General features: G+C 41.4%; 1 protein-coding gene across 1 annotated transcript; it reads left to right on the top strand.

Moving 5' to 3' along the window:
• The first annotated feature begins 5,931 nt into the window (after positions 1-5,931).
• paqr9 (progestin and adipoQ receptor family member 9) lies at positions 5,932-8,725 on the top strand. Its single transcript, XM_079371728.1, has one exon. The coding sequence runs from the start codon at positions 7,059-7,061 to the stop codon at positions 8,202-8,204; it is 1,146 nt and encodes a 381-aa protein (XP_079227854.1). The 5' UTR covers positions 5,932-7,058; the 3' UTR covers positions 8,205-8,725.
• Positions 8,726-13,507: the final 4,782 nt, after the last annotated feature.

Raw genomic sequence — 13,507 nt, forward strand, 5'->3', positions numbered from 1 at the left:
TTCTCTAATGTCAGGATGTGCTGCTTCTCTTGACGTTACATCGGGGTGGATTGAATCATTGCAGTTTTTTAAATGTTCGTTGGGCAAAAAAAACAAACTCTAAAACACTCATGGGGATGTTTGTGTCAGATTTATCGGTATGTTTTAAATGTTTTATTATTCCTCCCTGCGGGGAAGAACAGAAGCTTCCTGAAGCTGCTCTCCTGATAGTTTCATAGATTTCACTTGAAGTTTACAATAAAATCTTAAAGGTTGATTAGTTCCAAAAGAAAGTTTACAAAAGTTGTTTATAAAAAGTCGATTTTGTGCTGCAGAAAGATCCAGAAAAGATTTAAAACGTGACCTTCAGTGATCAGAATGAACCTTAAACGTTAACGCTGGCGAGCAAATAAAAGATGGACAGATCCACTGAGCGTCCCGCTGTAGCTTCCTGTGAGCGTGAGCGCTGCTCTTTGTGAAACACAACGTTGAATCTTGTTTGCATAGAATAAACAAATCCTGCACTTTTTGCATTTTGGGAAACACCCTGATTTTCATGGATGCAAATGAGACGGGCGCATCCAGGACGCTGTCTGCTTGGAAGGGCATTTCACCCTTTACACATGACTCCACGGCATGTTTGCCTCTCGCTAGCACAGATTTAGCGCCTGCTAAAGGACCCGGTCCCTTCACTCCACTGAAATAACACAAACATGTTTTTATCATGGCAAACCTTTAAATCAGCACTTTCACTTCTGCTGTCTTGGTGACCACAGACTGTAAATCTGATCGACTTCCTGTGCTTCTGCAGCCAGCCTCTAGTGGACACTCCAGGAACTGCAGCCAGCCTCTAGTGGACACTCCAGGTACTGCAGCCAGCCTCTAGTGGACACTCCAGGAACTGCAGCCAGCCTCTAGTGGACACTCCAGGAACTGCAGCCAGCCTCTAGTGGACACCACAGGTACTGCAGCCAGCCTCTAGTGGACACTCCAGGAACTGCAGCCAGCCTCTAGTGGACACTCCAGGAACTGCAGGATTTTAACACGTCAGCATTAATCATGCAAACAGAAGAATAACCTGCTGACTTTTAAAATAACTTCAATATTCTGTCCAGTAAAGACGAACCTACATGACGTCAGCTGTCATGATGTTATTGTTCTTAGTTTAGACTCATGTCCCTGACTGAAGTCGTCTTCCTGGTTTAGGAAACTTTAGATAAAATAAGTGAGGGGGAATATTTGATGTTCTTACCTCGTGTTTGTTCACTTTAACACTTTTTTTTCGACCCTCTGTTTCATATCAGTCCTCTCATTACTCTCCTGATCTCATCTCAGTTCCTCCCTCTGCTGCTCCACTAGGTGCTTTGGTGCTTCTGGTATCCCCCCCCCCCCCTCCTCCCTCTGTAAACGTCTGTCTGGGGGAATTTGCCTTCGTGTTTCAGCAGACGGTTTACAGGAGCTTTTATCACATCAGCACTCCTGAAGATTCATAGAGGATATCAGCCAACTGTCAGACAAAGGGGGTCGAGGGTCTCCTGGTTTAACGTGGCCTCGGGCTAAAGGAGCGTGACACCGAGGTCACGACTGAGTGTCGTGTTTGTGTGTCCTTCTTTCAAGCTCATGATGTTTACTCAATGCGTGTTGTGTTTGTGTGTGAGGCGTATTGTTTGCTGCTGAATGTTCGGAAGGAAGTCAGATTTAATTTCCTTTAACAGAACGGACCACCTTTGTCTTTTATCAGCGCCCTCGAGCGTGTGTGTGTGTGTGTGTGTGTGTGTGTGTGTGTGTTTATCTCGAGGTCTCATGCAGACATTTCCTGGGGAATGACTCGTGGGATCAACACTGTGGGCGGCTGTGGCTCAGTGGTAGAGCAGGCACATCAGACACCTATAGCATGTAGCATCTGTGATTCCTTATTTAATGTGTAATGTTAATTCACTGTGACTGATCCCAGCTTTGTCTAAAGACCAATGAGAGCTGGGAGAGAGAGTCAGCAGCTCTTCCTGATATCTGCAGGGATCTTGTTGTTTGCTCCAAACTCTGAGACATCACAGATTATTCTCTACCATCAGTGTGTGAATGTAAATGTGTAAAAGCACTTTGAGTAGTCAGAAGACTAGAAAAGAAATAAACAAGCTCAAGCCCATTTTACATTTACTACTGTTGACAGACTGCAGGTAATAATTACAATAAACAAACCAGCAGTCATTTAGTTCAAAGACTTAACAGCATATCATATAAATATGATTATATCATACTTCAATTTAAAGGTCACATATTCTCCTCAGCCTTCTTCAACCCGAGCATCATAAACATTTCTAATACTCATCATGGTTCAAAGGTTTTTTACGTCAGCAGCAGTTTGTGGCCACGTGTCCCAAAAAGTCCTGAGACAACTCCCATGCTCCGAACTAAACTGCTCTGTGAGGTCAACTCCTATTTATTTAAACTGGAGACAGCTGGAGACAAGAGGAGCAGACTTAGCAATATGTTGGCACCTCTTGAGTTCAATCCACACAGATGTCAAGCTTCAAGAAGTTTATAATGGATTTATATCAGTGTAATCAGTGTCTGGTGTTTTTTAATTTCCACTTCTGGCTCAGGAACGTGTGTGAGATAAAAACTCAGTCATCAGCTCAATGATTTCCTGTTAATTTGTTTGGACTGAGCTGCTTGATTCTGCAGCTCTCTCTCCATGTATGCTGTCATATTCAAACAGCTGACTGATCACGTATAACCCATCTTGTAACTTCCTTTCTCTCTTTAGCAAATGTCCAGCGTTCAGAGCGATGGAAACATGCAGATACTGTGAGACAGGTTATCATTTCTCTGGTAGGAGGGAATAGATTTATCTTACCCTCCCACCAGGTGTGAAATGAAGGACTTGCTGCATATTTGTTTCTGCGCTGACGTGTCTTTGACTTGTTTACACACGCACACAAGACTGTGGCACTTCAAATAGAGACAGTTATGTTAAAGAAACAAAGTGCCAGAGATGGAAACAGCCATGAAAAGTGTTCACAATCCACAAGGTTGAAGGGTCATTCAGATGCATTTTCAACATTTCTAAAACCTGGACCTTTTTTTAATTCATGTTTAGGGGTACCAAGATGTACTAAAAGCTCTTGTTTTTGTTTTTGTCACTAGTGTCTGGCATCAGAACAGAAAGGAGCCCTTTGAGTTACAGACCTTTTAGTTAAAGGAGAAGATGGAAAAAGAAACCAGCTGTTGTGTCTCTTCAAAGCAACCAAACCTCATTAACTAACATGGTCATTTGAGGGGCGCTTGTTTACAGCGGCCTCCATTAGTGTGTTTGTTTAAATAGTTTGCTCTGGTCTAACATAATATTTGCGGATCAAACACCACCACCTTCAAGAAGGCCACTGTGAGTGAACAGCTTTGTGTCCTCCAGAGTAAAATACTTTTTATCCAAGGTGTCCGGGTGATTTCCAGCCTTGAAAAAACTTTCAAAATAAAGGAAGTTGCTGGTTTGTTTCATTGTGTTATTTTGGTGTCATTGATTTAAATTCCATACAAAACAAAAACACCCAAACACACGTAAAACCTCTTACTGGTCATGGTAGGGGAAGATCAGCAACTCCTGTTCATGAAGGTGAAATCAACGTTTTTATCATGGAAGTCTGGTGGCTTTGCAAAGAGCAAAAAGTTCTGGCTGTTTCTGCGTTTTGAGAAAAGCCACCTACCCTTTAAATATAATTAATCTCTGCACAATTCTTTCTGTAATGTTGAACACTAATCTGAGCCTGTCAGTGACAAATACAAGAAACGCCCCAAAAGGTGGCGTTGCAGCTTTAGACCCCTTTTGAAAATAGTTCCTGCTGCACAGGCTTCTACCATATTAAAAAATCATTCTTAACCATAGACATGATTGTATGGTTGGACTAGTGTGTACTGTGCCTGGTGTAATGTTTCCGTCTCTGCGGATCCAGACTTCCTGTGAGGGTCTGTAATGGGTGCGTAGATCCAGGCGTGGCTCCACATCCATTAAACCGTCTGTGCCTGTCAATCACTAATTAAAAAGGCATGTTGCGGCTCTCTCCCAGTCTGCTTCACGCTCAAGTGTTGCCTCCTTCTTATTTCTCAGGGGAATTTGGAAAGTCGCCATTATGCCCAGAAATACCCCCCCCCCCCCCCCCCCCCCCCCCCCATCCTGCAAAAAAACTGCTCCTTCAAAGACTTCCCAAAAAAACTGCCCCAGCAGTCGTAGCTGGAGGCTAAATGGGATGATGGATGGGTGGGGTGAACTGATGGACCTGATAGAGGGAGCAATATTCTGTTTGTGTGTTATATGTGACTTAGCTTAAAGCTAAAAACAAAACCTCGAGAACAGTGGTTCCCAACTTTTAAGTCTCAACATTTTTCACATTTTTTGAATTTTCGCGGCCAGCCTCCCTCACCTCATAAACACGGAGGCCTTATGATGTGTTTTCAATATGCACGTCTAATAGTTGAACAAAAATAAATAAATAAATAATGAAAATAATATTTCAACATGTTTAATATCCTTATAAAGGTAAGTGAGTTACATTATTGAATAATGTTTTAAAACTCAGTTCACAATCATGATTATTCTGTATATTGTTATATAATTACACAAACTGGAGACTAAACCAAAACTATGAACTTTTAAAAACACACACGGTACAATCGTAGGGCGCTGAAATACAAAATAAGGTTATAATGCCTAAAACTGAGTTTAATGCAGCATGTTGAGTCTTGTGAAATTGTGGCACAGTCTGACTAGTGAACTTCTTCACAGTTAAAACAAGTGGACGGTAAAACACTGTGTAAAGGTTGAGGACTAAAGAGGGGGGGGGGTGTGTTAGGGTTAGGGGACGGAGTGTGCATTTTAAGCAGATAAAGGGAACAGTTTTGGCACTGACCGGTTTGCTCTTATTCCTGCTCTTATTCTACACATTTATTCTGACTGTGTCCATTTTGTTTTTTAAACGTGCACTGTAAACAGTACAGACATGCGCAGAGCGTTCCAGCGTCTTTTCACAAGGCTGTGGACGAGATCAAAGACTTAAAGTAGTTCAGCGTTCTAAACTGCCGCGAGGCACGTAATATAGCAGCACGAGACCGGAACCTACGTTTATTAGCTTCAAAATAAGAGATTGGGTTTATTTCCTTCTTAATGTGCTATGGAAAGAGTTTAAACTGTGTTCAAAATGTCACTGTAATAATGCGGCGTGTGAGGAAAATACAATATACACAAACACCAATCATATCATTTTTATTATCATTTTCAAAATCACTATTATCATTTTTAATCATATTCAATTCAAATGAAGACGATGATAGAGACCCTTAAGTGAGAACAATGGCGATTCTGGAACTTGTTAGGACAAAACATTATTTGGGGCCCAGCTTCGACCAACATTCCAGTGTCCTGTTTTCCCCCCACAGACAAATAATAATTTTTCATTTCCCCCGGTGACGTTAATTGTCAAACTCTGGAATCCCAAATCCCTGCAACCTTGTAACATAATCCATACACAAACTCTCACATCACATCTGGAACACACACCTGAACACATTCAACACATAACACACACTGATCATTCTCCCCTTCTCCTTCTCCTTGAGCACCTTCTCTCCCTCCCCTTCTCTCTCTATCACTCTTTTTCACTTATTGTAGCCTTTTTATTTATTTTCTTCATGTAGTTTTGTATTATCTGTGCTAGTTGTAGTCAGTTGATGTGTGTCTGTTGAAACTTCATTATTTTGCTGTAACTCATTTACTGATTTTCTATTGTATTTTGTAACCTATGCCTTTTCTGTTTTGTAGCGCTAGTTCCTTCTCCTTGTTTTCGTACTTTGTCATGTATATCACCAGTTTATCACACTGAATAAAAAATGTAATTAAAAGAAAAAAATGGACATACTCTGGCTTTCACAGAAATATTGCATCTGAGGGGCTTTTGTTTCTCGACTTTTAATGAAATTAATCAAATACAGAATTTAAAGATAAGTTATGTTGTCATGCCAGTGTGCTTTATAAAGTAGCTTTATGAAATAAATAATCATGTTGATAAATCTTATGTCCATTAAGTACTTTAGCTCATGCGGACCTCTAGAAGGACGTTTTATTTTGAAACTCACAACCGGAACTCCAGTGTTTTTGCGCTTGTAACTTGACCACTGTGCGGCTACCTGTCAAACTGTCTCCGGTTCTCCTCACTCAGTGTTGAACAGAAATGCCGGCTGCCTCCAGCAACTTCGTATTCATTCATTGTTTTTAGCAGTTTATCCGGGATATTTATAAAGGAATTTCCGGTTTTTAAACGTAACATTACGTAGGTTTGCACACCGGCACTGTCTCTCTCTCTCTCTCTCTCTCTCTCTCTCTCTCTCTCTCTCTCTCTCTCTCTCTCTCTCTCTCTCTCTCTCTCTCGGTGCTCAGGATCCTGGACGTTCTGATGGACCGGGACCAACAGGATCCGAGCCGCGGCCTCATGTAGTGTTTGAACAACCACGTGACCTACATACCGCAGAGCTTCACCGGACGGTCTCCAGGACGTCTCTGCAGTATGGACGCAGCCAGAGACGTCCGGTTCAACCTTGGAACACGGGACTAAGTGACCTTCCGTTTTCTGTGCTGCTGCTGCAGACGGTACTATGCGTAAGAAGACACGTGCACGTGCACAGGGCTGATAAGAGAAGATGGGACCATCCATGCTGACCTGTGCAGAATAAAGGAGCGGGATAACCAGGATTAACCAGGACCAGGATTTTATTTACCTTATTGGACCATCTGTGCTGTAGGAGGAAACCAAAATGCAAAATTAATGAAGCAGGTGGCTCGAGGACACTTCCGGACACTGTACACTCACTCCGAGTTTCTCCCACAGAGCGACCAGACTCTATTGCTGCTATATGGATCAGCTCTAAAGACCTGCAGTAGCCTGGAGCAGGGGTCAAAGGTCCAATGGATGCCTTATCTCCCCTCATATCAGATATACAGTAATGGAAGGTGGTGACTTTAAAAGTGTTTCAATAAAATAAGTAGAAAAGCAATAAAAATATCTTTTAAGGACATTATCACATTCCTGAATATGCTTCTGAACGCTTGTCAGCCGTTACCTCTCCTGAGGGACACGGACGTCCCGCCTCGGGTCAAAGAGAACTTCATCCTGACCGGTTACCGTTTCCCAAACTACAGCCTGCGGGAGTGCTTGTTGTCCGCATTCAGGCCGACCAATGAGACGGGGAACTTCTGGACGCACTTCCTCCCCGTTTTTGTTTTTTCTTACTATTTCGTGGAGGCGTTCGGCTGGGAGGGCGCGCCGCAAGCCGACGCCCCCTTCTTCTATCCGTTCTGGAACTACTTCATCGGCGTGTTCTGTCTGCTAATGGCGAGCAGCATGGCCCACCTGCTGAACTCCATGTCCCTGGTGGTTCGGGAAGTCTGCTTCTTCGTGGACTACGGGACAATCAGCGCCTACACGGTCGGCTCGTCTTTGGCGTACTACTATTACATCCATCCGCAGGCGGGGATAGTGGAGACAGGACGCCACAATGGATCCCTGAAACACGAGGAGGGTGTGACATCATCCAAGGCGTTCCCGTGGTTCAGCGTGTTCTTTGAGACCTTCTACATCCCGAGTGCGTGCGCGGTCGCCATCATCTGCATCTTGTCCTGCTGCAACACTCGTCAGAGGTGGCGGAAGCATCGGTACGTCATCCGCACCCTCGTTTTCCTGCTACCGTTCCTCGTCTCGTCCACGCCGGTGTTCTACCGCCTCCTCACCCGATCGCCTTACTCGTCCACCTCCTCCTCCTTCGCCGCTTCCAACTCCACCTCCGCCTTCTTCTACCGCCACTGTTTCTGGCTGGTCGTGTCCGCCGTCTTCAACATCAGCAAGATCCCCGAGCGGCTCGCCCCGGGTCGCTTCGACATCTGGGGTCACAGTCACCAGTGGTTCCACTGCTGCACCTTCCTGTCCATCCTGGACGAGCTCCACATGATCAAGGCCGAGGTGCGGGCGCTCCTGCTCAGCCCGACTCTGCTGCTCCCGCCGGCGACCCTCTCGCGCCTCCCTGGACCGACCGTGGCTTCGACCTACGGCGTGATGCTCCTCCTGCAGACCACCATCATCTCCATCATCGTGTGGTTCTCCTGGAAGGCCAACCGCATCTACGGACCCCAGAGAGACCAGCTGGCAGAGCAGAACCCCGAGAAGCACCTGAAGTGTCACTGACCACACACTTTTGTTTTGTTTCGACCACGAATGAAATTTGCACGTTTATTCCGAGCCGTGCCACGAGAAGAATCCCAACGTCCCCCCTCCTGACTCCTCGTCTGTCGCGTGTTTTAAACCCTCTGAGAGCATCGTGCAAGCTTTCATCGGGTACATTTGGGACAAAGGGAGATGAGAGGATTTTATTTGGAGCAGACCGCTGGATGGCTGAGTGGATTTTCTGATATCTGCCGGAACGTCTGATGATAAATCTACCTCCAGGTGTCGCTCACTTGAGGACAAAGGAAAGGAAACAAGTTCCATTTAACATTCGGGTGAAGCGGTTTGAATGTTGTCAGTGAGTTCCTCCTGTCACTTCCTCTTTCTCTTTCTCTCACTTTAAACTGCGTCTGTTTTTGGCCGTGGTCGAGTTTGAACACTACGGAAGAGGATTAGGGCCAAAAGTACTCGGTGTTAAAATCAAAATTCTGAATTTACTCAAATGTGAACCGTCTTTAACTTTATTGGCAGATGAGAAAAAATTAAAATCATACTCTTGGTGAAGAAGAGAAATAAATCTGAATTCTACGATTGAAGAACAGATTATATGAAGGTAACTTCCACTTCTGGATTAATCGAGTTAATTAATTAATGGATGAATTAATCTCAGGTTTGATACTCGATCGTCCTCTGTAGAATCTGTTCTTTGATCGCTGCTAAAAACCTATTTGACAACTTTCCTTTAACCCTGAACGCTCGTGCAGTTTGACAGACATAACAGGAAGTGTGGTGGCCTTGTGAGGGGGGGGGGGGGGAAGGGGGGGGGAGGACTCTCTAACACATGTGATGTTTCAATGTGACATGTTTATCATTGTGTTCTTACATCTGCTGTATGTTTGGTTTCCAAACCGATGGTGAAAAGTTCCTCTCAGATTATGTTCACGATGCGTAACGTGCCGTAATTCAGATTAAATGTGATGCAATATTTTCTAATCACTATGGAAGGCTTACCGGATTGTCCTGCTGCACAGGTAGTTTACTGTGTGTGTGTGTGTGTGTGTGTACACAGATGGTAAAATCTGGCTTTCCAACAGCGCTGCGACTTGAAGGCCAGTTTGGAGACCTGCATGGTGAACAGACTTTAACATGGATGCTGCTTTCTTTGTCACTTGGTGTTGTGTTGTCTCTTAGAGAGAAAGCCATAGTGTGGGATAGTGATAGTAGAGATATGGCACTATGTTTGTCATGCTACATTATCAGGACCTTCACGGACAGATTTGCACTTACAGATCGATCAGGTTAGAATAAAACGTAGTGTCTTTTACCTTTGAGTATTACATCACCTGTCAGGGCAGCAGATATCGAAGGCGTTCCTGTCAGCCTCCATTTTTATTTCAGTCGCATACGGGAAAAAAATATTAGGTTTTTTTAACCTATTTGCATGTTGTGATAATAGTGACTTTTAACACTTGAATTTCCGCCCGCCTGGAAGAATATTTCAGTCCTTGCATTCCATGATTAGTATGGAAGCCTATTAGGGCCATGTTCAATAAATAATACAAATATATGAGGGAGATTCATTTGGCTGAAGTTGAACATGTGAGAAAAACAAAAACATGTGGAGCAAAGTTTTAAACACTCAAAATGATTTTATATTAAGAATTTTAATAAGCTTAAATAATTTTACTTAATTGCAAATTATGTTACTCAAGATTGACCTTACAATCTTGCTCCCCCCTTAAAGTTTATTTTGTCTAAATCAAGATGATGGTGTTGTTTGAAGTCTGAATTACAGTCTATATTTTTTCAACCAGATAAACAGAAAAAAAAGATTTTTATGAGAAATATGTAAATTAATTATCTACCATTTAAAGACTCTCTGTCTCGTCTGGCTCGTTGGGGATGAACTAAAAAGACTGAGATGGACCTCGTAATTCAGCATTTATAAACACACAGCCATGTAATATGTACACGCTGTAGGAATTATATTTAACAAGCAATAATGTGTAAAAAACAAAACCTGCATTTTATCCACTATGTTGTGTTCGTTTTTTGACGTCAGGTCCACCTGGCGTCTCTTCCAGGCTGAAAAGCGCCGGCTGTGTGCTGAGAATAGAAGATGCTGCTCATCGGAAACATTTCAAAAATGAAGCTTTTTTCTAACACGCACACCTTGAAAAATAATCTTCATATTATCAGTTACAGACTCATTAAATTCAGAACAGATATAGATTTGTGTAATTTTACGGATGTGCTGTTTTTCTAGCTTGCTAGCTTTTAGCTGTTTAATTTCTGCTGAGTCACTGTTAGCTGCAGCTTCTGTTGTATTAAAAAAAAAAAAATTAGATATTATATATCAGAGAATATTTATTTCCTTTTGATTAACTTGCACACTGAAAATGGGCCATAACTGTTGGAGCTTGGTGAAGATAAACGATGTCTTCATGTTTTGTTTTTCTGTCACGTTGTTTGTGGTTTGTCGTCGTGTCGAGAAGTCAAACAGGAAGTTACCTGCACCTGTTTTTAAATGTTGATGGCTGATGTGGTCCGTGTGTCATTTCAGACAGGGTGTGATAACCACATCTGCACATGCATCGACTTGCACAGGAGATAAAGATGAGATAATGATGCTACGATGGTGCACTTTAAAGCTCTTTGAAATGTCCCTTTAAGGGTTGACCCTGCAGTACTGTATCATTCTGTTCTCGATGTTAAAACGGATGTTTCTACCTCGACAGATCCTCGTTTAACTCGTCTAAACTCTGGATCGATGTGAAACAGTGTTTGGATTTTGAACTGAATCTCAGGGCTGAAAAAGGAGACGTGTATTACTCACATACTTTAGAGGAGATAATTATAGTCTTCCTGTTAATGCTGATAAAAATCCTGTTGTTTTAATTGATGTTTAGATTAGCACTTATATGATTGATTTTAAGTTTTGTTGAATAAATTATGCAGAGAAATATTAACATGGCTTCTCATTTACTTCCCTTCATTCACATTTCTTTATTTTGCATGTTTATATAAAACATTAGTACAGTATGTTTTACTAAAGTATGCAAGTTTACTTTTAATTGTATGTATTTATATATGTACATATATTTACATGTGTGTATAATGTACATGTGTACATATTTGAGTATGTATGTACATATATTTGCATATATGCACGTGTGTACATATGTGTATGTGTTTACATATATGTACATACATATGCGTGTACATACATATGCGTGTACATATATATGTACATATATATGTGTGTATGTGTGACTTATATGTACGTGTACACAGAGCTGGCTCAAGGCAAAAGCGAACTGAGCGCTTGCTTCGGGCCCTGCGGCCACCAGAGGGCGCTCAAGAGCAATTAACAAAAACATCTCACTTTTTATTTTTTGCATGTCCGAGTCTGACTGATGATTTCTACATGATCAAAGATATATTACTGTACAAAAACACACTTTTAGGTCAACAGAGTGCTGCTGCTGGTGTCGGCAGTAAAGTGCGCACTGTCACTGTACGTCCAAAGAGCAGGTAGAGTCAAAAAAACAACGTCACAAAAAAGGACATGTCCTTCAGGTGGAGAAAAAAGAAAGTGGAAGAGGAGGGAGTGTTTGCATGACCTGCTAATGAAACGTTTGTCAAAGAGATGTGTATAGCCGTAATTAGCAAATTAGCTAGCTAGCTTAAAAACGACAAAACATTTCTGCAACAAAGGCTGTAAAACGTCCAAAAATAAATCTTCAAATAAATACATTAAAAAAAGCAAAATGTATCTTTTAACTGGCCATTCAAATAGCAAAATACTCATGCCAAAGGAATTTAACTTTGGTATTATTTCTAATCAAACACACACACTGTATTATTTCTAATCAAACACACACACTGTATTATTTCTAATCAAACACACACACTGTATTATTTCTAATCAAACACACACACACACACACACACACACACACACACACACACTGTATTATTTCTAATCAAACACACACACACACACTGTATTATTTCGAATTAAACACACACACACACACACACTGTATTATTTCTAATCAAACACACACACACACACACACACACTGTATTATTTCGAATTAAACACACACACACACACACACACACACACACACACACACTGTATTATTTCTAATCAAACACACACACACACACACTGTATTATTTCGAATTAAACACACACACACACACTGTATTATTTCTAATCACACACACACACACACACTGTATTATTTCTAATCAAACACACACACACACACACTGTATTATTTCTAATCAAACACACACACACACACACTGTATTATTTCTAATCAAACACACACACACTGTATTATTTCTAATCACACACAGTTACAGTGTTTCGTGTCTTTACCTGATAAAAAAAACACCTGAAGAACAACCTGCAGTCTGTTTCAAACCAAAAGGACAGTTTCTGACTAAAAGATTTCATTTTGAATTGTCTATAATTATTGATTATTATTAATCAATTTGGACTGAACCTAGCCTGTATTTAGACAACGAACTCTGTATTTTATAAACACAGATATTTATGTGTCAGGATACTGAAAATGATTGATTAGAATCTAAATGATGAAACGTTCAGAAGATAAATAAGTGTGAATGTTAAACGTACTCCCTCTTCATCAAACTGTCATCCTCATCATCATCAGACATTCAAACAGTCTGAGGGATCAGACCTTCATCATCCTCATCATCATCAGACATTCAAACAGTCTGAGGGATCAGACCTTCATCATCATCATCATCATCAGACATTCAAACAGTGTGAGGGATCAGACCTTCATCATCATCATCATCATCAGACATTCAAACAGTCTGAGGGATCAGACCTTCATCATCCTCCTCATCATCAGACATTCAAAGGGAGGGATGATGAACAGAAAAAATTTAGATGATGTAAAATATTTATTTCCTTTTGATTAACTTGCACACTGAAAATGGACCATAACTGTTGGAGCTTGGTGAAGATAAACGATATCTTCATGTTTTGTTTTTCTGTCACATTGTTTGTGGTTAGTCGTCGGTATGTATGCCGTTTTTTTCCAATTTGTCGACATAGGTATGTATGTTTTTTTTTTTTCATTTTTCGACATAGGTATGTATGTCGTTTTTTTCATTTTTCGACATAGGTATGTATGTCATTTTTCCATTTTTCAACATAGGTATGTATGCTGTTTTTTTTCCAATTTACGACACAGGTATGTATGTCGTTTTTCCAACTTTTCATGACATAGGTATGTATGTCGTTTTTTCCAATTTTCGACATAGGTATGCATGTCGT

The sequence above is a fragment of the Symphodus melops genome, assembly GCF_947650265.1.
Source record: "Symphodus melops genome assembly, chromosome: 20".
Taxonomy (NCBI): Eukaryota; Metazoa; Chordata; class Actinopteri; order Labriformes; family Labridae; genus Symphodus; species Symphodus melops.